The 27,211-nt window shown below is 38.7% G+C and overlaps 1 protein-coding gene across 1 annotated transcript in view; it reads right to left on the bottom strand.

The window, feature by feature from the left end:
• LOC122798074 (collagen alpha-6(VI) chain-like) overlaps nucleotides 1-27,211 on the bottom strand; it is a 1,097,601-nt gene that overhangs the window by 242,046 nt on the left and 828,344 nt on the right. Inside the window, exon 28 of the mRNA XM_044066731.1 lies at nucleotides 14,295-14,357. Within this exon, the coding sequence (XP_043922666.1) occupies nucleotides 14,295-14,357 (63 nt within the window). The remainder of the gene's footprint in view (nucleotides 1-14,294; nucleotides 14,358-27,211) is intronic.

Consider the following 27,211-nt stretch of genomic DNA (forward strand, 5'->3'; position numbering starts at 1 on the left):
TCACCAATTAACCACAGTTCACAAATTAGTATTCCAACCCTCAAACTGCCCCGCACTATCCAACATACTGCAACTATATTCCCCTCCTAGACCTCTTAGATCCTCTCATCAAAACCTACTTCCCATTCATAAACCCAAGCACCCAGCTGGCCAGCTTCTCATATCCTGTACCCTAGCAAAAAATGGAACTCTTTGCCCTCTGCCCTATGGACCTGCAATACCCTCAATAGCTTCAAATCTCAACTCCATCCCTACTTCTTCCTTAACAGGAAATGCAACTGCACTCTTCCACCTTTGCCTCTCAAACCCTCCACTCTCTTTACCCCTGGCTAACCCCTCCCCTCCTAACCTCTCCTCTCCTAACCCCACTCTTAACTATTAATTTGTTTCTCATAACAAATTATCTCCACCAGCTATTACATTATGTACTCTTTTCTCTTTAACTAAACTGTCATTCCATTGATTGTTACTAGATTGCAGATTGAACCATATTGTTTTTGTATATACATTTTTATACTATGTATGTTCACTTTGATTTAAAAATGTTTCTAATAAACCTTCTATGGAGCTTTTCTCCCCGGGCCTCCACTGAAAATGGGCTCCCCAGCCCAGTGGACCTCCCCGGTCACCAAACTGAATAAATAAATAAATATAGAAGGCTGAGCAAGAACAGCTAGCAAGGTAAATAACCCAATGTGTGCCACAATTCGCTAGAAACATAATATCATAAACCGTAGCTGTATTCCTGCTCATAAATTGTTTAGTGTTAACTAACCTATGGCAATGTATGCAGTGTCCACAAGGGACACAAATATAAAGTAAATCACCTGTCAGGGCTCATTAATTGGGTCCTGAATTAGGTTTTGTCCATGTTTATAGTGGCTAAAATGTGCCCCTAAAGTTCTGCCCCTTCGAAAAGAAAAAAGACATTTATCATTTAAAATTCAGATAATTTGTTATCAGCTAAAAGAATATTCCAATGTCTGTGAATACTATCCAATAATATATTGGTATTCCACCCATAAGTAGTAATGAAACGAATGCTGGAATTCTTTGTGTGTTCCTTGTCCTTATACATCAATAGATCCTTTCTGTCTAGCATGGACACCCAGCTGCTGGCAGTAAGAATACTGCCTGTTTTATAGCACCTATCTTTAAACCTCCTAGTTAGTTCCTGTTTGAAGTACTCATAGTTATCTGGATGGGAACAAATGCATTTCATATGGAGAAATTGAGATTTAGGTATGTTGCGTGCAATGTGTTGCAGATGGAAACTGGATGCATGCAACAAAGAGTTGTATTGTGAGTACTTACAATAAACCTGAGTATCCAAGGTGTTGTCGATGTTATGAGTAACCAAGACATCCAAGAAGGTGATCTGTTGGGCATCCTGATTTACTGTGAAATGTATTCCCCACTTATTACTATTTAGGTAATCCACAAACTCATGAAAATATTCAATGCCAGCCCTCCTGACCATCCCACAATCATCTAAATATCTCCTCCATATGTCAGTTTCATACAGATATATGTTGTGACTACGATCATAAATAAGATGTTCTTCCACAAAAGCCATAAAAAGATCTGCATAAATAGGGGCAAAAGATGCCCCCATAGACGTGCCCTGAACCTGCCAGTAACATTTTCCTTGATGGTAAAAAAACATTTTTTGTAAGTACGTGTTCCACAAGACAGATCAAAAAGGTATTAAACCCTGGTGGATATAGTTCAGATCTATATAACCAATGTTCAAGAGCCTGTAACCCAGCCCAATGAGGAATAATAGTATATAAGGCTGCTACGTCCAATGTATATAGCAGCCAACCTGGTTCCAACTGCATATCTGAGATTACCTGTAAAAATTGGGTGATGTCTTGGATCCTGGACCTAACCCATTTAAATAAGGGTTTCAGGTATTTAATCAAAAACTGGGAAAGAGGTTTCGTAATGGAACCCCTTTCCAACACAATAGGTCTGCCTGGAGGATGATGCAAACCTTTGTGTATTTTTGGCAATACGTATAAATATTAACTACTAGGATCAGACACTGTCAAATGATATAATACTGAATCAGATATAATGCCTTCCTCTTTGGCTGACAAAAGAAATTCATCAGTTAGTTTTTTGAAACTGAAACTCGGATCCAAAGGCATATACATATAATAACGCCCATCCTTGAGTTGTTTTTCAGCTTCAGCATGATAATAGGCCAAATCCATGACCACCACAGCACCTCCCTTATCAGCTGGCAAAATGACCAAATTTTTATTGAGTTCAAGATCCTGAATGGCCTGTTGTTCAGTCTTTGAGAGGTTATTAGACATAATCCCAGATTCCTTGAAATGAAAATGTAGATCTTTGAAAATGCAGGTTAAAAACATATGAACATTATGATGGATGGGAGGCATGAAGATGGATTTATGATATTTAAATATTTCATGCTCCCTGGAAACAGAAGATGAATCAAAATGCAATCTCAGATTTAACAAACAACAAAAGGAGATGACATCCTGTGCAAAAGAGTCCTCAGAAACAAACAAACAAAAAAAAACCTGGTACAAAATGTAACCCTTTATTTAACAATTGAAGTTCAACCTACAATAAAGACTGTAATGAAATATTTAACACATTAATGATTTCATTTATTTCTGTGTCACAATTCTGAGTAGAGTCTCTAGGTTGTCTGCGTGAGCCATGTTTCCACCCTCCCCTCCGTGTCCTTCCCCTAAAGGGTTATGGAAATTCCTACGCTTGGACACCGGGTATCCTGTGGTATGTTGTATTTCCAAATCTGTGACCGAGGAGGAGTAGTTACCAGATGTCCCACTATAAGATGTTTTAGATTTTTTAAGGATAGACCTTGGTCTTTTGCGTTTAAAAGGTTTTCTATCCACATTATCAAACTTAACATTTTTGTTTGTGCCGAAGGTCTTCCCTCTTTCATAATCTCCCATGTCCCTATGGAATTTATGCATTTTTTTCTCTTTGAGCTGCTGCTTCAAAGTAATTAATTCCTGACTAAGTTTGTTTAGACAAATATTATAGGAAAGTTGGCCCTCAAACGTTTTGGTTTCCTCACAAATGTTGGCTACCTGATATACAGGAATCATAGAGTGGTCATAGTAGGAGGTTAATACATCAACAAACCCCATGGAGGCCTTCTGTTGAGCCATAGCCCATTGCTCAGCTAGTTCAGTGTCAACATTAGCCACCGGAGGTTATATTTGTACCTTAAGGCCTCTAGGTGAAATTCTCTTGGCTTGATAAGCCTTAAATAGTCTGAGATGTCAAACATTAGTCCTTAGAGTTCTCATGCATTTGGTTAATTTTTGAAAGTGAGAGATGAATGCATTATCCTGCTGTTGTGGGTCCATCTCAGTATTCGTGTTATTGCTGGGTACCAATCCAAAACCCCCCAAATCATCCCTGACATGCCCTGTAAAATTCTGTGCAAATCCATGATGAAAACTCTAAGATGGGTTCAAAAAAATATGTGGTAACAAAATATTTATGAGTGAAAACTATACAACACCACAATATGTATGGAAATAACACCAAAAGAAGTAATAAAAAATTGAAAACATTTTTTGAAAGGATCCCAATAAGTGTGCCAAAAAGTCTCAAAAATCCACCATAAATAAAGTATATATTAGTATTTGTAACCTGTCCGAAAGGCCAAGTCCCTGCTTGGTAATTATAAAGTCAAACTGAGGGGAGCAATAATAGCCAATGCGTATCTCAGGGCAAATATGACCATATATAGGTACAACCTAAAAGTTTAAATGCAATGCTATGTTCGTCCCTTATTTCCTAAAGAGAAATAATTTTAATAGTTTTGTAATAAAACAGCCAACATATTAGTGAAGAACCATAATAGCCTTAGCATAATATGCCCTTTGTCAACCCGTACCTGTTGTACTTAGACACAATCAGTAAAACTTAGTGTGCAATGCTACATTCCCCTATATGAGTCCTTTAAATATTTGTACATATAGATACAATAGCCACTCTACTCTTCTCACTCTTCTCACCAACACGCAACCAACCCCCCCCCTACAGTTCTCTCTTACCTCCAACAATAATATTAGTATCACTCCAGATACCTCCACAAAACTACTAGGTATTACAATTGACAATAAACTCAATTTTGAAAATCACATTAACTCTACTATAAAAACTGTGAACAAAAAAATAGGAACCCTATATAGAATTAAACCATTTCTTACCCCAGCTGCAAGAATCACCCTAGCCAAGTCCCATCTAATCTCTACTCTACTCTATGCATGTCCCATCTACACCAACCTGTGAAAAAAAACCTAAATAAACTAGTTACATCCTACAACAACATAGCTAGATTTGCAACCGGATCTCCTTTTAGGACCCATCACTGCACTAACCTAAAACAACTTGGCTGGCTTGAACTTCCTAATCAGATCTAACTACAACTTATTATAACCCACAAAACCCTGTACCAACCTACCAAAACTCCTATACTCACTAGCCTCATTACCCCTTACTACAACCTGAAATATCTACGCTCCTCTAATAAACTACTGATAAAAAGGACTATACCCAATAACTCTGCTGGAGATTGCTTATTCTCCAACTCAGTTGGGAAATACTGGAACAATCTACCCTCTGATATTACATCCCTGACTTCTCCTCCTCTCTTCAAGAAGAATATCAAACTGTACCTTAATAATAAATGGCTCTGCCCATGTATAAACCTAGACTAGCCTGCTCATCTGTCTCCTATCTCTCTTTTCCTCTCCCCTTCTCTACCCAACTACCTCAATAATAATTGGCTCTACCCCTGTAGAAACCCTGACTAGCCTGCTCATCTATCTCCTATCTCACCTTCCCTCTCTCCTTCTCTACCCAACTCCCCAATAGCTTGTTTTCCTAAGTTCCACGACTATACATTAAGACATGGAACTTACCCCGTGAACAGCACTCATTCATCTTAACTTTCTCTCCTCTCTTCTTAGGTATTTTTCTCTCACCACTCCTTATTAAAACAACTTTTAAAGCTGTTAGAAAACTATGTACTCCTCAACTCATCCTATTCTATCTTTGATATCTGTCCTATCATCACTTCACAGCTCTCTTTATCCTTTCCTTAATATTTTGCCACCTTCATAATATTGTACTTCACACAAAAAAATAAATAAATAAATAAATAATTTTGGGACTATTTTGCTTTTTCATAATTGCTACTCATGCTTATTGTTTCTTTGCTTATCATAACCTTTTACAGCCTGTTATTAAGAACTATGTATGTTCTATGTATTATAACCTGGAGCTTTTCTCCCCGGGCCTCTACTGAAAATGGACATATATCCAGTTAGACTAGCCCGGTCAACAAATGTAAAATAAAAATAAAAAATTAAAGAAGTATTGAACATGCTACAAAGACCATCCACAAAAATAAATATAATCTGTATCAATACCCAAGCACATAATATGTGAACCCATTCATAAAATGTAAATATTTCAATGTTCAGGACCCATAAATAGCATGTATAAACACCTCATCAGAAGTGTCATTACTAGTTGTTCAAATCCTGGACCATACAACCCTACTCCCAATATAAACACATATAAATGTGAATAATCAACATACATATACAATATTCATAAAAGGGTCTGAAACATATCCTACTGCTAACCATGGGTAATCCTATCGTTACACAATGGATAAAGGATGCCAATCAACAGAAATGTGCAGCACAAAAAATTTAACAAACCTCACTGACAATAATATAGAACTGATATACCAACCCTGAATTATGACAGAATACTGTATAATGAGAAAAAAGGCTAAAAAAACGCTAAACAAACACAATCCAATGGATCAAATGCATTCATGAAATGCAATAGTGTCCCTTATGACCATAAGCTGGTTTGGATAAAACCGAGCGAACTCCGAAGTAATCGATGTTCCTAATTCCAAGACCAAAAAGGCTAGGATATAACCTGAAAATATCCAAAAATAGAAAAAGTCCCAAAAAAGCACACAGTCCCTATGCAAAATGTTAGACCAAATACGCTTGATATAAATGGCAATAATGAATGTTCACTCGGCCTTGACAACATGAACACATAAAAATTTGTACCAAACCTGAGTGAGTATTATATTGTTGGAAACAACATGTATGCTGCCCTTCCGATGGTATCCAACAAAAATGGCATTTCCAATTCTTCATTCAGCCTTGCCAGCAATACAAACTGAGTGACACAAGCCTGTGTTCTGAGAGACTGCCTTATATATTATCTGCAATTATACAGAGCTGAGTATATATATTTTTGGTTATAGAGTTTAATTGTTGCTTAGATCTGTGTTGAAACTGTTGTCTCACTGTTCTGAGAGACTGATAGGCACATATACAGAGCTGAGAATATTTTTTTGGTTTAAAAGTTTGTACTGTTAGTTTTTGCTTAGATCTCTGTTGAAACTGTTTTGTCCCACCCACCCTCACTATTTTTGGTTTGTAGTTTAAATTTGGTGGCTTTTGCAGTTGCCCGCCCCACTGTAGATTTGATCTGGTACACTCCCCCGTCCCATCTCTTTACCACATTCCACCTAATAAACTCTTTCTGCACTTGCTTTTAGTCCTTTTTAATTTAATTGCATTTTTTAAACTGTGTTTGGTCTAATATTGCTGCATACTCAAGTGTGCTAGCTTGCACTGCATGTGAATTGTTTTTACTAATGTTTTTCTACTTTTCTGTAAAAAAAAACAAAAAACTGTAAGCCTGTTTCCTACCTTTCCTGCAACTAGTGTTCCAGATACAGATTTGCTGTATCCAGGACTGTATGTAAGCTTCTGAGCCCCCCAAGCCTTTCTGTGTTGGAGGGAAGCCTTCTAGCTTATCAGTGGGAGTGGTAAGCACTAGGTCACCTGTCTACCACATAAGTAGTGGTTCTGGCCCAGAATTTGTAGTTATTGGCCGTTTGGGCAATCTCTTCCATCTCTCTCAACTTTCTGATTTGAAAGCCTGTATGTGCACTTGTTTCTGTCCTGTAACTCATCTAGTGCAGATACAGATTCTTAGTTTTAGCACTAAAATTTGCTTGTTCATGCTCAGCACTTGTTCAGAACTTGTAAGCACTAAATAAGCTACTAATTACTATAGCACTCTATTTTCCTCATTACCTAGAGGAAAACAGTTTTTGTACTTACTTTTCCCACTTGCTTAGAGAAAAACAGCTCTTGTACTCACTTTCCTCACTTATCTAGAGGAAAAACCCTGCAACTCTCTTTTTGCACGGTCTTGCACACAGAGCAGCGTCAGGCAGTGCCGGTTAGCTGGGGTATACTATTCCCAGCCCCACAAAGTCTGCGCTGCAAATTTTCCCTTAGAACTATGCAAGCCTCAACTCAAGTGCTTCAGATCAGCTGCTCTTATTGCAGCACTTGCAAAACAGAAATCAGCACTTGTCCTAATCTCCTAGACAGCACTATTATTCTCCAAATTTCCAAGATAGCACTATTATAATATAGCATAAGACCCTCGATTGTCCGCAGGACTTAAGTTCAATTTACTCTTCAAAGCATGTCCAGAGGTCAGCTTCAGGTGTACTCTCCAGTTCTTCTGGTGGAATTGGGCATCCTGAGGCAATGTCGCAACTGCCTCATGTATACAGACAACCCTCTCCTCTTACCTCTAATTACAGACACTTGCGAGAGATGCAAATACACAGCCAGACTGGAAGCTAAGCGCTCTCAACCCATGACTGTAACAGACAGTCAAGAGGATAAGGGACACACTTGCATCACACCACCTGTCACACATGAATCTACAAAACAAGCACCAGCAAAACATATGCCTAAATACACAAAAACATATTCGGAGGCACTAGGTACCAATCTGAAAAATAAACAGTGCCCTCCAAAGCAGACAAGCAAGCAACCTGCACCCCCAAACACAAGCCAGAAAACACATAATTCACCTCAGCAGTGTGCCTCACAACAGCCCTTAAGGCAAAACACCATACCTAACACGCTAGTAATAGGAGACTCTATAGTAAGGCACACGGATGTTCTACTCACCAGGCTGAACAAGGAGAAGGTTACTGTCAGCTGCCTGTTGGGTGCTCGGATCTGTCACTCCAGAACAAGTACAAGTATGATGCTGTCATTGTACACGTTGGTGTGAATGATCTAAGACGTACCTCCCTGGACTACATGAAGAGACATTGAGGAACTCTCTGATCATGTAGCCCAAGCTGGTATGACCCTGACCTTGACTAGCATACTACCTTCACCTAGAATGATACCACAATACAAAGACAAAATGATCAATTTCAACAATTGGTTAAGCTTCTGGTGTCATTCTAATGGGATCCAGTGTCTGTCTGCCTAGGATGACATGATAGACAGGCCTCGCTGTTTTGCCAGAGATGGGTTGCACCTGTCACCCCTAGGTTTTCGAATACTGGCCAAGGCTCTTGCCGTCATGCCTTTTGTAGGCAAGGCTCAAAGGACAAATCAAGGACAAACCAACCAACCACCGTAACCAGCACAGGTAATCAAAAACTAAGGGTAATGCTACTTAACCCCAGAAGTCTCAACCTCAAAATGCACACACTCGAGGCTCTCCTCAGCATGGAGAAAATCGATGTTTGTGCAGTGACGTAAACCTGGTTCAAGGCTCAAGAGAGCACCCCAGCATTGCCAGGTTACAATTCATATCATACCTTCTGGCCTCAGTTACTGGATCGCAGTACAAAGGGCAGAGGTGTATCCATATTCATCAAGGATACCCATATCTCCAGGTTAGTAGCGCAGCATGATGCCCCAGAGATCATCCATGCGCAACTATCAGCAGGCAAAATTACATTTCAAGTCATAGCTGGTTATAGATCACCCACCATGTCCCAAGATGCTCACTCTGCATTGCTTGAGACATTGGAAAATATAAAGGTCCTACCCAACACCATAATCTTGGGTGATTTCAACTACCCTGGTATAGACTGGGTGAACTACCAATGTTCCAACTCAGCTCAGCGATTCACAGAATTTATAAATTCAAATGCCCTTGAACAAGTAGTATGTTCCCCCACTAGAGGGGACAACATATTGGATTTAATCATCACAAATATGGGTGCCCATTGTACCACACCCGTTATCACTCCCTCCTTGGTCAGATCCGACCACAAACTGATAACCCTGGACATCCTCACACCTCCACCTCCCCCAGTCAAAGAAACCATAGTCAAAAACCTTTCCAAAGCAAACTTCAAACTACTTGCATCCGAAGTGGTAAGCTTCACTATTCCCTTGCAGAAGGATAATGATATCCAGGATGCGGAATCCTACACCAAGGCACTCTATATGCATCTTCAGGATTGCATGGACCGTGCTATCCCAAATAAAACCAAGACTCTTTCCTCAAGCAAGAAGAAACCAGTCTGGTGGACCCCAGCCATAAGCAAACTTTACAACAAAAGGAGGAGACTTATACTAAAAAGGGCCAAATCTCAAGTAGAAAAATCATCCCTGATCAGCATTAGTAAGAAATTGAGGGCCCTCATCAAGTCAACTAAAGCTAATTTTTAAAAGAAAGTTGCCAAGGATGCCAAGGATAACCATAAGGCCTTCTATGGCTACGTCAAAAACCTAAATGGCAACGCTCAGGTCTGTTCTGACCTAGTACAAAATGGAACAAAATACACTGACCTTTCTGACATTGCCAACATCTTGGCCGAAAGGTTCAGTGCAAATCCCCCCCCCTCCCCCACCTACAGGGCCTATTACCATTCCAGGGGGATTGTGTAAGTCCAATTATTACTGATATGTTGGTTAACAAGGCTCTATCTAAAGCTAAAAACACTCCCTCCATGGGACCAGATGGTGTCCCAGGCTGTGTCATACGCAAGCTCCAAAAGGAATTAACCCCGCATCTTAATACCCTGTTCAGTCTCAGCCTCTCCACAGGATATGTGCCCATAGAATGGCGCATGGCAACGGTGGTCCCACTACACAAGGGTGGGGCCACAACTGACCCTGGGAACTACCGACCAATAAGCCTGACCAGTCTGATCTGTAAGGCTATGGAGCGAATCATTATGGAACTCATAAATGGAGAGATTGGGAACCTCCAGTCGCTGGACCCCACACAGTTCGGCTTTGTCAAGGGCAGATCATGCCTCCTGAACCTGGTGGATTTCTTTGAGACAGTTACTCAGGCTATAGATAAGGGAAAGGAGGTACACACGGCTTACCTTGACCTTGCTAAAGCATTTGACACCATTCCCCATTCAGGTATTATTGATAAGCTCACCAGCCTGGGCATAAACCCTTACATCACAAGATGGATCGCAAACTGTCTCTCAGACAGATCTCGTAAAGTAAGAGTAGCAGGATCTATGTCCAAATCCAGACTAGTAACGAGTGGTGTGTCTCAGGGCTCTGTGCTGGGGCCCCTCCTGTTTGGCATATACTTCTCAGAAGTACAGGCAAGCACGGAAGGGCTGTGGCTGACTAAGTTTGCGGATGACTGCAAACTGGGTGCTATAATAGAGTCTCCGGCCGACATGGAAATTCTCCAGAAGGGCCTAAATGAGACTGATGCATGGTGTCAAAGCCATGGTCTCAAGCTAAATGCAAAAAAATGCTTAGTAATCCCCTTTGGAAAAAACAGAGTACCCACAAACTACAACATAGGAGGTAATCCCCTGAAATCTGAAGAAGAAATAAGGGATCTAGGGACCCAAGTAGATAGTCAACTTTCCTTTGATAACCATGTTGCCAAAGTGGTTAGAAAATCTTTCTATGTGACCCATCTGATCATGAAAGGGTTCGCATCAAGATCTAAGGATGTAATGGTGCCCCTCTACTCTTCCCTCATCAGACCCATTATTGAGTACAATGCACCAATTGGAATGTACCTGGCTAGACATCTCCAGCAGCTGGAGAGACCACAGAGGTACCTAACCAAGAGGATTACTGGCCTCAAACAGTTGCCCTATGCAGCACGATTGAAAAAGCTAAGACTGTTCTCTGTTGCATACCGCTTTCTCAGAGGCGATCTCTGTCTAACATACAGAGCCATGTCCAACCCAGAATTGTTGAACATGCTCCATCTTAGCAAAACCAAATCTACTCGAGCTACACACTCTAGGGATATAAACCTCAACACAACATTGAATAGAATATGCTGGAGGGATAGATTCCCTTCGCAGAGACTTCCCTTACTATGGAACAGGGTCCCGATCTACATAAGACAGAGCCCCTCACTATCACTCTTCAAGAGGAACCTTGATGAGTGGATGGGTAACAGAAAGTTCACACCAGGGATCACACCAACAGCACTACTAGATAGGGGCCAAGGGTACTAGCTGCAAGTACAAGGGTTTAGGGAACTACTAAAGGGGCGGTGAATACCACACAACGTAGCTGGGCTAATATATGCCTTCGGGCAGATAGCCCAGTACCAACCTATGAACCTATGAACCTATAAGCATAAATGCAAAACGATTGCCCCAATTATCCAAAGAATGTAAATCAAGTTAAAAAGCGAAACTTGAAATGTGGAAATATCATAGAGACAGTCCAATAATCATGAAAGCCAATGCTCAGATGTTAGTAACCCAAACGATCCATTACGAGTTGTTGAACAAGCCCTGGCAGAAATGATGAACAAATGATCCCAATAAGAGCCCAAACAAATAGTGCATGAATACCAAAAAAATTGGCGACAAAAGATGAACAGTCCTAATAAAGACGTGTAGAAAACCGGCCTCAGTATAGAATAATCCAATATGCTCAATAACGATATCAGCAAAAACGACCCAGGTGCTGCAAAGATGTCCAAACCGTGAAATTATAAAGAATTAAATGAACCAAACATCTAGTCGACCAGCCCAAAAAGCTCAAGATAATCCCAGACTTTCCACAATAGTAGACAGTATGATAAGAACCTTAGTCAAAAAGCTGGTAGACGCTGATACACGCATGAGCTTGAGTCCCTAAACACAGAAGTGGAGGTACAAAAAGAAGAAGAAGAAGAAGAAGAAGAAGAAAAAAAGTGGATTATCAAATTGGGTGGTTTATTTCCACCTGGTCTAAATGAGAACTTATGAACAACCAATGAACTTGAGTTTTGATTTTGTTTGATAGTATAAAAGGGCACTTGTAGTTTTTGTGGTTTTTGATTTATACTGATGAAGGCTATTTGATTTTTACAGCCAAAACCGGTCTGTTGGTGCTTGGTTTATACATGCTTTAATAAAGCAATTTGGAATTTACACTCCACTGTGTGCTGGCCTTGGTTTTTTTGACTTGGGCTGTTCCTTTTTGGGGCCATGCACTTGCCGTACTTGCAAGGACAGTTTCGCTTTGCAATAATGAATTTGTACAAAGCTATGGCACAGCTTCAGTTCTGAAGACCAGACTTCTGACAGGATGTAATTCCATAGGTGAGGCCTTGGGAAAAGGCTGACAGAACATCTCATGACATAAACGTTATCATGTGTTGTGAAACATACAAGGAACTGAAATCTGTTTATAACAGACATCAAAGTAAAATGGTAAAACATAATCATAATCTTAGTTCTTTTAAATGGCTAAAATGTGGCAAAAGATAAAAGAGTCTCGGGGCAGAAAGTTGTACATCAGGACAAGAACGCATGGCCCCAAAACTGATTCCTTTAAACTCAGATAAGTATGAAGGTGTAATCCTTTGTTGGGAAGATAAATGGGAATCCTGGAAGTTAGGGTCTATATTACATGATCAAAACCTTAGATTATCAAACACCTAAAGGTCGATCATGAAATATCAAACCCTTAACATCGAAAACAACAATGCCATTGGCAAAATTAAAAAAAAAAAAGTTTTAAACAGAAATGAAGTGGGGGGCTTCAACCCCCACATCTCCCTAACTAAATATACCAACTCCGAGATCGCTCTACAATGGAGAAAGAACAAAATCCACGTAACTGCCAAATGACTTGATTCCCTGTGTGGAAACGGCCATTCTAAATTTTCAGACTTTAACATTCAGTGATCGACCTTTAGGTGTTTAATAACCTAAGGTTTCGATCAGGTAATAGGGAACTGGAATTTATATGCCCACATCTCACATTTTGGGGTGAGACGTGATAAACAGATAAAGATGAATATACAGAAGGAGGCCTATGTCACTAGTTAAGCTGAGTAAAATACTCATTTTATTCTCTGTTTTGGGAGAATATTTATACTAATGTGACTACAGATGACATTATTAAATATAAACAGGAACTTAATTTCCTATGTACTTAATATCTAATGATCTCAAAAGGGTTAAGTGTACTGAAGTTCTGTAAGATGGTAGCAACATGTGTAAAGAGAAGGAGTGGGCATATGAAGGCAGGCTTTTGTCTGTTTTTTGTAATTTAGATAGGGAAGATAATCAACAGGTAAACTGCAAGTTTTCCATGTTGATATTACATTAGTGCTTAAGTCAAAATGCTATAGGTGGTGAAGTAAATTGTTCCCTATTAGAACCTCGAAGGTCCACTTATCCTAATACGTAAACGCCGACACATCTTCATCAAACCGCGAAAACATCAATCATCCTGAAGCGCGAAATCCGAAATGTCGAATCATCATGGTTGGCCTTTCTGCGGTATAGCTCCGTAAGGTAAGTGTGAGATAGTTAGGGACCTTATGGTTAGGGTGTGAGTTAAGGTAAGTGCATAGATGGTAATGTATGTGAGATTTAGTGTAGGGTTAGAAGTAAGGTTTTGTTAAGTGTATGTGTGTGGATTATTTATTTTGTTTGGGTATAGCTTCTTAAGGTAAGTCTGCGATAGTTACGGACCTCAGGGTTAGGGTGCGAGTTAAGGTAAGTGCATACATGGTGGTATATGCAAAATTTAGTTTAGAGTTAGAAGTAGGGTTTAGTTTAGGGTTAGAAGTAAGGTTTTGGTTAGGGTATGTATGTGGTTTATTTATTTTGTTTGGGTAGATAGTCAACTATGACGGTTTGAGTTTTTGAATTTCGCGGTTTAGGGCGTTCGGTGTATTCGCGGTTTGCGGAATGTGTGTCGGTGTTTATGTATTCGGTGACTAGAGCTTTCAGGGTTCCAATATAGACCCAAAGTAAATTATTTCATTTGAATGCAGTAGCTGAACATAAATTACAAGAACATGAAAAAGTGTGATATATTTTTAAACAACTGTAAAATGTGTTTGCATTTCATTAAAGTTCTTGTCCAAACACGTGGCATGCTTTACTGTAATTATCGTGAAAAATAGAGGTGTAGAAGACAGTTATGGCATTTTACTGCCACATGCATGAAACTTACCACTAGACCAACATTTCCATGAAGTCCCATCTCTCCTTTTTCTCCAGAATCTCCAGCTGCTCCCTGTAGTAGAAATAAGATAATGCATGCTTTAATGAATCTTGTGTTATATTTCTCAATAAAACAACCAAATAACCTGTTTAACTTTCATGTAACAAAGTAGGAAGTGTACACTGCTACTAATGCTATAATTATTTCAGCTACATTACTCCATATTATAACATTTGCAAAGAAATCCAATTTTACAAAATAAACCTTGCTATTTCGTCAGTCTATACTGAATTATGCACTAACAGATAGTCACGCCTAGACTTGTAACTCATTTCTTAGACGGTAATATCTTTTCAGTGCAACTCCCCCCCGCATATGATTCTGTAATGTACGTGGCTTAGTAAAAGTATGTACCAGGATTTATTAAGTACTAAAATCAAACACTTTATGAACTGCTCCACCTCAACTTGGATTTGAATGAAATAAATTTATTCCAGTAAGAGGCTTGTTGCCACTAATTGTTAAACTGACTCTAATACTCATTTTATTCTCCGTAGTTGGAGACCTACTATTTATAAAGATGAGTATGCATATTAAATTATTAAAAGTAAACAGTAATCTAGTTTACTGTGTATTTAATGACTGAAGATCTTAAAATCCTCGAAGTTTAAAGATTTATAAGTAAATGTGTGTTTTAAACATGTCATAAAAGTTATAACATACTCTTGGCAATTCAGTTTCTTTGTTAAACATTGCAGTACCACAAAACTCAATATAAAAACACATCAAAACATTTTCAGGCTGGGGTTTGACCTAAAAGTGCTTCCCAATGCTTTGAAGGGAGTGCCAGGTCAGACTGTCTATTTGAAAGAACCACCAAATGAATGCCATTCAACCAAATGAATTGAACAGCTCATTGAATATTTTGATTGGTTTCACAATCGATCTAAGGCAAAGTATATTGAAAATGGTAGATTTCACTGCGAAACTGTGGTACAGCAGAGATTAGGAATATGCCCTTCTCATGCTGTTGTAAGATCTTAAAGCTGGCAAAAATAAAGTTGCAGGGTAAGGGACTATGCTTCTAGTTTGAGTGGTGCAGGGTGCTTTCCCCTGCAATAAATGTTGTTAGGTTTTATAGTGCAATTCGCATGCTCATCTGCACGTGTCTGTATGCTTGTATGAGTGTTAATTGAATGTTGATTGTTTGGCCATGAATGGTGGCATGTGATGGTGTGAGTGTATGTGTGTAGTTAGTTTTTTGTCACCTGAAATGCGATGATTTTTAATTAGATTTTTTTAACACACATTTATATATATATATATATATATATATATATATATATATATATATGCTACAACTTTGGTTAGCAACCAAACTGACAGCACTACACTTTTGCAGAAAATCAAAAAGTACTAGCTTATGTAATTCCAAAGATATGAGCATTCATAATGGCTGTTGAAAAGTACTGCTGTCTGTGTTTTCTGTTTGTTCATCAAGAACTGCTTCCACCAACCTCCTAATCTAACACAATAGTACTAATGAAGTAGCAACATTAAAACTTCCTGTGCCCACTATCTCCAATATTCTGAACAGATATTTTAAGAATTGTATTTCTGTTGGATGCCCAAGAGCAATCATTGGCTGCATATTACAGTCAGAATGCCTGATTTTTAAAATATGACAGATGATGGTATATCGCTGAAACAACAACCCCCCCCAGCACTTAAATATGTCTGAAGGTGGAAACAGATGGCTGCTTGTGGATGAGACATGGATTTCTTTACCACCTCTTTTAGTATAATCTTGTTATGACCTCCTCAGCTGGAGACATTTATTTCTGTTTATAATGCATTCTATTCTGCTTCTTCTTTTCCTTACTAGTTTATTTCCTGAGTTATATACACGATTTATAAATAACGACACAGTTGTAGAGAAAACCACGTTTATAAAAAGTTTATATACACGATTTACCTCAACACCTTTCTTGTCCTGTGCAGTGGCAAAGTATCTGCCATGTGGGTGGTGGTCTGTCTCTGACTTGGCATTTCTATGCCAAAACAACGTGTTCTTTGCTGAATATTATTCTTCCTTGAAATGTATTTGGATGCCCCCTTGTGAACTCTAGCCAATTTGGAAGTCAGGCCTTCCTTACATGTTTAGGCAGTTTTGGGCTTCATTGAAGCATATATATTTTTGTATTTAGTTATACATCTTCTGTAGGGACATCAGCGACACATTCTAGGGTCTCATTTGCCAGTGAGCTTCCTGAATGTCTTGATGAACGTTTGCTTGTCGAGACTTTTGAGACGCAGTCACTAAATGTGGTTAGTGTAATGATGAGTCACCATTTGGCTGTTTGGAGGACTTCAGTGAGATTATTTTGAAATGTTTGCCTGCCATGTAGTGTGCCCAGAGCAGTTAAGTTTGACAGAATGGTCTGCAGCTTACTTATTACCAAGTTTTTGTAAGTCCAAATATACAAACAGACTCTGTATCATCAGTTTGGAATAACTCTTTCTTAAAGTTTTGATTTTTAAGAGGCTCCATAACAGAAACTGTAAACAGTGCTGATTAACAATAAAAATGTAATGATGAAACTGAGTAAAAAGATGAACATCTAAAATTAAAACTCATAAAACACATTAAAAGTGATGTTCATTAGTAGCTTTAGCTATATGGGCTATATTATGCCAAGAATATAACAGCTGGCCAACTTGCAAAGCTTCAGTGCACCTTTCATGTGCCCAAGCTGTCAGGCAGCTTGAGTTGAGCTGATTAAAAGACAGCTTTGGGCATAAAGCCCTCCAGAGCTTAACTGCCGCCAAAGTGTATGCTCCTCTGAGGCTTTCAAAGATCAATAGTGGGTTTGTGCTTTTTGTTTGCTGGGCAGATGTTTCCTTTTGGGAAAAAAAAAAACGTCCACTTTCTTAATTTTGTTGATGTATAATTCATTTTCTCTTCAGGAAAGTTATTTAAAGCTAGGAGTGTTGTGTTTTTACAAACTTTTAAATTGAGCCCTCATTTTTTGGTCAGTTTAAAAGTGGTGTAAAGTAATTGAACACATTTTTTCTGAAGTGAAATTGTGTGTACTTTACTTTTGTGTGACTGGCATAGTGTTTTAAAATGCTTTTTACTGTGCTTTTCTGTCAAAACACTTGTGGACTGGTGGTGTTTACCAGTAATTGCTGCTTGTCTTCCCTGGGAAAGAGACACTATGGAACAGACTACCAGTCCCACAGTACATCCACCTTCAAGCCACACAAAGAAAAATAATTAAGCAAACAGCCTTTGTTTCAACAGTAGGCTGGCAATTTGCCTTAGCTATAGGTAGGTGACACTGCTGGGGACATTTGTTGTACCTCAGCCACTCATCTTTTATCCCAGATTCCTCTGGTGTAGCACTTACAGCCATTATGGACAGGGGGTTAGCCACTTCTTATGCAGCTGTTGGGGTCCCCTCAGTGGGCATGGGAGAGGCAGTCTTTTCAGTCCTGGGAGAGGGAACAGGGAAGGTTTTCCTATTGTGTGAGAATGCTGCGCTCATCCCTGGAGAAGCTCCTGCTGCCTTTAGAAACATTGTTGGCCCCATGTGTCCTGTCAAAAAGAAGCAGAAAACCATGCAACTATCTACTACTCCTCAATTTTCTTCTGATAGGAGTAGCTTACTGGGTCTGGCTCAGGGTTTAATTCAGACTATTAATCATTCTTGTAAAGTAGTTCTGGTAAAAGAAAGAGACATTCCTCTTTTCCTAAGGCGGTCCAAGATTCTGTATCTGAACAGCAAGATACATGGCTGATACAGGAATTTTTCTTAGGATTTTTGATTCAGACTCAAAGAGAGGAGACCTCAGTTTCAGATTCTTCCTGTGGAAGCTTCACTTCCTCTAAGACTATTGCTAGAATGTGCCACTGTTTTCTCAGTCCCTCAGCAAATACTATGAATTGTTTTAGAAAGATTTTCCAGAACCTACACCCATTCCTCCTGTTCTGTCTGCTTTATAGGATGTGTGTGTTATTGCCTGCAATTTTTCTGATATTCAGCCAGCTGTCCCTAAAGAGGCAGATAGGATGTGTAACATTTCTCAGTCTTTTAAACCTTATCCAGCAGCTATAGCTTTAGTTGATCCCACTGTTGCTAAGCAGTTCATTAATTCCAATCCCAGTCTTTCTGATAAGGACTGGAAATGTATTGCTAGGTGGGGGGAAAGTGTGTACTTCTGCGACTTAGATTTTTAGAATTTTGAATTGTTGGGCTTGTATAATAAAGTTTGTTCTGATTAATTGTGAAAGTATGAGGAATGTTTTATCTGCAGTTTCTTCTTGTGAAGTAAAAGCTACTTTAAACTACTTAGTTTCTTCTACTGCACAGGTGATTTCTAATTATCTGCATGGTGTGCATAACTCCGTTGATACTTCTTTCAATGCTATGGTTACTGGTATTGTTTTGAGGAGGTCTGAATGGATGCATTTTCAGAACCTGTAAATGGTTCATCTCCCAGACCCATGCTTACACTTATCAAGGGTATGAGAACTTGTTAGAGATTTGGAATGCATGGCTCGGCTTAAAAAGGCCCTTGGGGTCGTTAGCCTAGTAAACACATATGAACCTCCCAGATTATGTCAAAATGAGATTTTAAATCCCCCCTTGGATAGAGATTGAGTTTTTGACACCTATGCTACAGAGGTGATCAAAAAGTATGGTGAAAGGGGTAAGTTGATACAGAGAATTTCTAAGATTTTTCAGCCCCCCTTTGCCAAAAGTTCTAACAAATTTTTCTCTCCTCATCCAATTTTGATTAAAAAAAAAGATTAAACAAGCTCAACAAAATGCAGGTAAACAGACATTTAAGAAGAAATGGCAAGGGGGTTTTAAAAAGAAGTCTCAAACCTCCCAAAACCAAGGACAGTTCAATAAGTCTGAATAGCTGTTCAAGAGACCTTATGACTCCCTCCCACCTTGGCATCTTTTTCTTCCAGAAAGTATAAATCTCCATTTTTCTCTTTGGCAACAGATTGTTTCAGACAAATGGGCTCTGAAAATCATTCATCAAGGTTACAGATGACAATGGGAGAAATTCATCCTTTCCAGGGGGGGTCATTCCTCATCATCCAAGTCAGACTCTATTGTTTCCTCTGGCTCTTTGTCATATACTGTGCCAAGAAGTGATAGAACCAGTTCTTCCTTCCCAGGTGAGGACGGCTTTTTATTCATGGATATTTCAAGTAACAAAGAAAGAAAATGTATGGAGACCAATTCTGGATCCTTCTTTCCTAACCCTGTTTGTGATAGTTCAAAGTTCAAAATGATGTCACTTTACAGCCTATTACCACTTCTCCCACTTTCAGGTTTCCAGGCACTGTACATTACTTAAACGATGTTTATCATCGCATCCCTTTTCATCTAGACTGCAGACATTTCTTAAGGTTTTGTGTGCCTGGATAACATTATCAGTTTTCTTCCTTTGGCTATTTCCAGTTGTTGAAAGACCAAAGTGTTAAAACCCACACAATCAAGACCATATGGTCGACAATATGTTTGTCGAACCATTCTGACTGAAATTGAGGTGCAATGGGGATCAGTGAATTTACTCTTTTCCTGACTGTAGTGCAATATCGGAGTTGGTATAAATAATTAGTAGGGGGTGTGGGGAGTGCTGGGGGCTTCCTCCTGTGAAAACATTGTTTTTGTTGTTGGTGGGTGTTGTGTGGCTTTATGTTAGTTTCTTGATTAATTGCATTTTTGACCACACGGGTTTTGACAATGTGTTTTTTTTAGTAAACTGACATAGATTCATCTTTCTTATAGTGTGGACTATGCAGTACTCCAACAGTGTTTGCAGTGTCTAGCTTCAGTTATAGCTCATTACAGGTAACAGGGTATCCACATGTTTCCATATTTAGATGACTTGTTTACCTTTGCAGAGTTTTTTATGTGTCAAGAATCTCTCTCTTGGGTGAGAGATCTCTTATACAAGCTGGGATTCCAAAGAATATTCAAAAGTCTTTCTTTACCACTTCACACAGCATTATGTTCCTGGGATATCAGCTAGACACCTTATTTCAAAGAGCTTTTTTTCCAAAAGAAAAAAAATATTTATCTAGATCTATTCCTAAGGTTTTCCACTCAGACTTCAGTCACTGTGAGTGAATACCTCAGGATTTTGAGTCTCATGGCATCTATGATTCTCATGATACCCCATGGCAAGACTCTTCATGAGAAAGATACAGTGGTATTTGAAATCTCTTTAATCTCAGCATCAACACCCTTGATCGTTTTTAAATCCCAGAGCTGGGGTTTGTCAGAAAAGAAATCTTTTGGTGGTGACAACAGATAACCTTAAAGCCAGGTCTCCCCTTCTCCCTCCCTGCTCCTAAGCAGTCAGTCACTACAGATGCTTTAGACTTTGCTTGGGGAGCAGTTTCAGGAGGGATAAAATTACAAGGTGTGTGGGGCACCAAGAACAGATGCAACCACAAAAATATCAAGGAGATGCTTGCCTTGATCAAGGCACTGAACTCTGAACCATTTTTCGTCCCTGGGACCTCTTCAAGTAGTTATAGACAATACCACAGTCATGTATTACATCAACAAACAAAGGAGAACCAGGTCATACCCGCTCTGCAAACTAGCCATGTTAGCCTGGGATATAGCTTCACAGCACACTCACTCCATAGACATGCTACATTCTGTCAGAACAAAACTCTCAGACAAGCTGAGAAAGACCAGGGCAGACCCTCACAAATGGAAACTAGATCATAGGTCTTCTAAGATTTTTTCCATCTCGGGAGATTTTCTCATATAGACCTCTTTGTCTCCTCTCTGAACAATCAACTGGCAAGATTCTGTTCCAGGCTCCATGCCAGAAGACATCTGCCTTTTGTTTTCCTTGATCAGGAATGTTCTTGTATGCTTTTCCACCTTTTCCACAAATGTCCATGGTACTTCTGAAGATTCAGCAGGGATCCCCAGAGAACATTTGGTGACCCCCTTCTGGCCCAGCCAACTGTGGTTGTCCCTTCATTTTGATATTGCCAAGGCAATTACCACAAGCTTCCTCACAGACAGGATGTACTCACACAAGAATAGGGGTGTTTGATACACTTCAAAATCAATGAATATCAATTGACTGCCTGGACGATAGGGTCTTACCTCCTTTTTGGCACCTGTTTAGTAAGGACATGCAGCAGGTACTATGGAGGCAAGAAAGCCTGATACCAGAAAATCATATATTAGCAAATGGAAAATGTTTTCTAGTTGCTGCCAGCAGCATAACCAGCAGCCATTAAGGGCTAGTTCTTCTCTGGTTTTACAATATTTGTTTGAGTTACTATCCTATGTCCTTTCTTATTCCTCTATCAAGATTCATTTATTGGCCATTTCAGCGTGTTTGCCCATGCTTGTTCAATGCAGTCTCATGACAAAATGTTCTTGAAAGGGGTTTTGCAATAAGTGGCCCCAAGAAAACCAGTGTCCCCTCCTTGGGATTTTTTTGTGTTGGAGAAGCTAACACTTGCTCCATTTAAACCAGCTATTTTGTCTGACTTGAGGTTCTTAACATGGGAAGCAGTTTTACTGATTGCTTTGACCTCTGCAAAAAGGGTTTCTCAGTTGCAAGCTCTTATGGTGAGTTAACCCTATCTCATTTTCCATAGGGAGAGGGTTTCTTTGAGAACTAATCTTTCTTTTATGCCTAAAGTGGTATACTTTAATTCAAACTATCTATCCCTAGTCATTGATAAACAGATACAGAGAGTAATAGAAAGTAAGATGGAAGATGGAAGATGAGCATTTCGGATTCAGACCAGCATGCAACACAACTGACCTGACGTTTGCAATGAGACAGATAGTTGAGAAGAAGTTAGAGATGAGGAAAAAGTCCAACGGGGCATTCCTAAACTTGGCAAAAGCATATGGGAAGGTCCCAAGAAAAGATTTGTGCAGTACTGTGGTGGTTGAAGTCCCAGAAACATTTGTACAATTAGTGCACTGTACAAGGATCCAATGGGTCAAGTATGAACATTGTTCAGTCTCACGGAGTGGTTCCCAGTGGGAGTGGGTGTGCACCAGGGTTCAGCTCTGAGCCCACTGCTGTTCATACTGGTGATGGGCTACATTATCAAACAGGTTGGAGGGGACAGATCAACAATGTTGCTGTATCCAGATGATGTGGCCATTACAGGTAGACACTGAGCAAGAACTTTAGCAAAGGATAGGGAAATGGGATGCAAAACTGAAGGCACATGATGTGAAATTAAATACAGGTGAGACAGTGGTAATAGCAGCAATCTGGAGAAATCAGAAGAATCTGAGAACTGAGACAGAAAGGAAGATAGTGGAACAGGTTAATAGCTTCAAGTATCTGGGAGGGGTGGTTGAGGAGAAGGGAAGTCTGAATGAAGAGGTCAAAGCTAGAATCAGCGGGGCTGTAGCCAAATGGCATAGAGTATCAGGTGTTATATATGGCAGACGAATGCCAAAGGAGCTGAAAAGTAAGGTGTACAAAACAGTGGTGCAACCAGTACTACTGTATGGTACAGAAACCTGGGCAGTAAAGGCAGAGCAGATGAGAAAGCTAGAGGTGATAGAAATGAAGTGCCAGACTGTGGGACAGATGAAGATATGAGGACATAAGAGCAGAAGCCAAAGTAGCTCCAATTGCAGAAAAACATCAAAGAGAACAGATTATGGTGATTTGGGCAGATGTGCAGAAAAGCAGAAGACAATCTGGTGAGGATTTTGGGACAGAGAGAAGGAAGGTAAGAGGACATGGGAGCATCCAGCAAAGAGGTGGATGGATTGTGGGAGAGAGGCTCTGTGATAGTCAGGCATGAGTGTCACAGAAGGCATGAGTGTGGCATTGAATAAAGAGAGATGGCGACAATTAACACGACAACTCAGCCACATGAACAAAATGGGGGGGGGGGAAGGATGTAAATGATGATGATGATGATGATGATGATATCTATCTCCCAATTTTCCTTTCTGAACCTAAAAATGAGAGAGAAAGGATACCCCATTCCTTGGATGTCCACATACAACTTAGGCATTATCTTGACAGAACTAAATCTTTCAGATCTTCAGATCAATTGTTCATTTCTTGTGAAGGTAAGAAGAAGGGACAACCTGTCTCAAAGCAGACTGTTTCCAAATGGTTGTTTAAGGCTTTTACCTTTTGTAATACAAACCATAGCAAAACTATTCCAGGCAGGGTCAAGGCCCACTCTTCCAGGGCCTTGGTTTCATATTTGATTCTAGAAGTTGCTCCCTGGTCCTCTGTACATACTTTTACAAAACACTATGAGCTTGATTCCTTCTCTAGGCACAGATCAAGCTTGATAGGACTACTCTCCAGAGGTTCCTGGACTCTTCTGATTCAACCTTCCAAATGTAGTTAGCAATGGTAATCTACCCATATAACCCATATAACTAAGGCAACTGCAGCAGTGCTCAGTATGATGCACATAGTACAGATATGCAAGATAAACTTAGCATAACAGCAGATGTTTGAATGATTACTGCTGCAGTAACCACTCCCTCCCTTATCCCCCTTGTTTTTTGGTGTGTTTTATTTAATTCCAGGGTGTGGACACTTTTTTTGTGTGTTTCTAGCATTGTCCTTTCTGGGCTCAGCCTCTCTTTCTCTGCTGGCAGGAAATCTCTGAAGGGCTTCACTCCCAAACTTGTATTTTAATCAGATCAGCTTGAACTGCCTAACAGTTTGGACATGTGGAAGCTGGCTGGCTATTATATCTTTGGCAGGATATAAAGCATACAGCAAAGGCTAATGCAACAGTGATCATATGAGCATCTACTGTTATGGTACGTTTAACTTACACAACTGAATATTTTCTTTCAGAAGAAAAAAATACACCTCAAATCCTCATGACATGGGAGTTGAGTTGCACTTCCCCCAGCTACACACACACACACACACACACACACACACACACACACACACACACACACTCACCTCTGTGTGTGTGTGTGTGTGTGTATATATATATATATATATATATATATTATATATATCTATATATATATCTATCTATCTATATCTGTATATTTATATATATGTATATATATATATATATGCATATATATATATATATATATATATATATATATATATATATATATATATATATATCTATCTATATATATATATATATATATATATATATATATATATGGGTATGAAAGTTGCTGAGTAAAACATTGGCTTTTTTAAGTTGCAAATGCCAAACAAGGGATAAGGGCATATTCTCCAATCTCGGGAATTGTGCAATCTCGACACCAGTCGACCAGTGGCTTATTTGATCAAAAACTGTTGATTAGACAGCTGTCAACCAAATACACACACACAGACACAGACACACACACAACACCCACACACACACACACACACACACACACACACACACACACACACACACACACTCAATCTTTATGAATATATATATATATATATATATATATATATATATATATTTATTTATATTTATATATATCTATGGGCCTACTGCTTTTAATCGAATACCACTTATTCGTAAAAGAGCAGTAGACCAGTCAGTTACGCGAAAGTGCACTTTCGTGAAACTCATTTCAACTAATCGGCAAAAAGATGAAAAAAAACCCAGAAAACACTTTATAACATTACATTGAGTGGGGGGGGGGGCTGCACCCCCACCCCCCCCTACTTAAATATACCAACTCCAGATCGCACTATAGCGGGGAACAGGTAAATTCCCTATTCCCCACCGTAGTGTGCCTTGGCACTTCAGTTTCCCTGAATGGTTCGTTGAACCGTGCTTCGTGGAAGTGCACTTTCGCTTAAGTGCACTTTCGCATAACCGAGGGTCTACTGTTCGTTTTTGAACAAGTGGATTTTTGGTCTTATACAGTAGACCCATATATATATATATATATATATATATATGTATATATATATATATATATATATATATATATATATATATATATATATATATACATACATATATTTATATATATATATACGACTGAAACATATTCTAAATACAACTAAATTTTTTTTATCTTCTAATTAAGCCCCTACCTGATGCCTCCCTGGAGATGAGATTTAATCTTAGTTATGCCTTAAATCATTCTATCCTTAGTCTTGTTTTTTATAGCCTACTATGTTACTAGTAGAACTAGACTTGTACATTTTAAATTTGTTTGTTTTTCTCTCTTGAAATGTAAGACTGTTAAGTTTCTGAAATGTTATTGCCTTGTCACTATTGTACCACTTAAAAATCTATGTAGAAAATCTTTGATGTATTGTTAAATATTTTTACTTTATGTATATGTATATTCAACACTGTAATTTTTACTGTACTGGAGCTTTTCTCCCCGGGCCTCTACTGTAAACGGATATATATCCAGCTAGACTAGCCCGGTCAACAAATGTAAAATAAATTAAAATAAAATAAATAAATATATATATATATATATATATATATATATACACACACATAAAATATACATTAATCTTGAGATTGTTGTACCTCAGAGTAAGAGGAATTTTTCAAGTTACTGCAGTGTTTAGCTTAGTATATATATTACACTTCTTGCAGCTTTGTTATTCAGTTATGTTGTGTTGATCACTATTGGCTCGAGTTTATGCATGGCACCCTTTCTTTGAAGATGAGGATAGTCACTCAGCTTTGAAAGCTGTTACAGGACAAATAATTTGTTTTTTAGCATGCCTGTTATTTACCTTCAGAACACATATATTTGCATAATTTATCAGCTATCGAAGACCTCTGGATCTCCAATATATAATGACTGTTTCACATTTGTTATACTACTTTTATAGTTCACTTGTTTAATTTCTTTTTTAGCTGTTTGACCCCTTTTTCACAGGTATTTCATTATGTTTTATTTATATTGGTTTAATTTTTTCATAATGTTTATTTTTTATTACATTTGGAAATAAACACTCAAATTAATCTGAATGTTGAACTTCCATAAGTAAATAATAGAATTTTGACAAATGTATGTTTCATTTATATAGGACACTATGCTATTATAGGAGAGCAGTTAGCGGTTTGCCTTTATGATCTCATTCTGACAGTCTTATTACACAGAAATATATAAATACAAATCACAGATGAGATAAAAATGCATTAATATGTTTGGCCATATTTCCAAACCAATTTATAATGCTACCATTGAAGCATACTTTTCAACCTCTTAGCGCAAGAAATCTTGGCAAAACCTTGAATAATGGGGGAATGATTTTAGATATTGCTCTTACAAACATAGACAGTGGCTAGAATAACAGGATTTGTGTTAACGTCAATTTTCTGAAGCATAGAAATTATTAGTCATAATTTAGTGACTTCAGTCCTCAGTGATTTCCCAGAAAACCACAAATTTTATGAAGAATAGACATAAATATGAGGCAAAAATCTTGACATTCTGTGAAAATCTGAACAGCTGAGAGGTATGCACTGAATTAGAGGTTGTCATGAAAGTACTCAATAAAATAGGTAAACAGAAATTAGATGCAATTACATCGAAATCCACGTTGTTAGCTATCCATGTAGAAAACATAAATATTAAAATTGTACAATGTGTTTACTGTTTAATTGTGTATGTTTCACTTCCCTAAAGCTGTTGAAGACTCATTGATTTATGCAATATTTATAGTGTAAATAATGTTTGTTTCATACTACTCGGTATGACTGGCTTTCCAACATTTGATAAAAGCATGTTACTTTGATTTAATGTTGATGATACATAGAAGGACAAACAGTGATATCAATGAACATCTAAAAAAACTACAAGCCTTACACCAAAATTTAATGTTAAATGCATAGGGTAAAGCAGCACCTCGGGGAAAGTCATGTAGAGATCTTGTTGTGCAGTCTGGCTCTAATACTATAGCTTAAACTTGCA

Source organism: Protopterus annectens, chromosome 3.part1 (genome assembly GCF_019279795.1).
Source record: "Protopterus annectens isolate FY-2018-M chromosome 3.part1, PAN1.0, whole genome shotgun sequence".
In the NCBI taxonomy this organism is placed as follows: Eukaryota; Metazoa; Chordata; order Ceratodontiformes; family Protopteridae; genus Protopterus; species Protopterus annectens.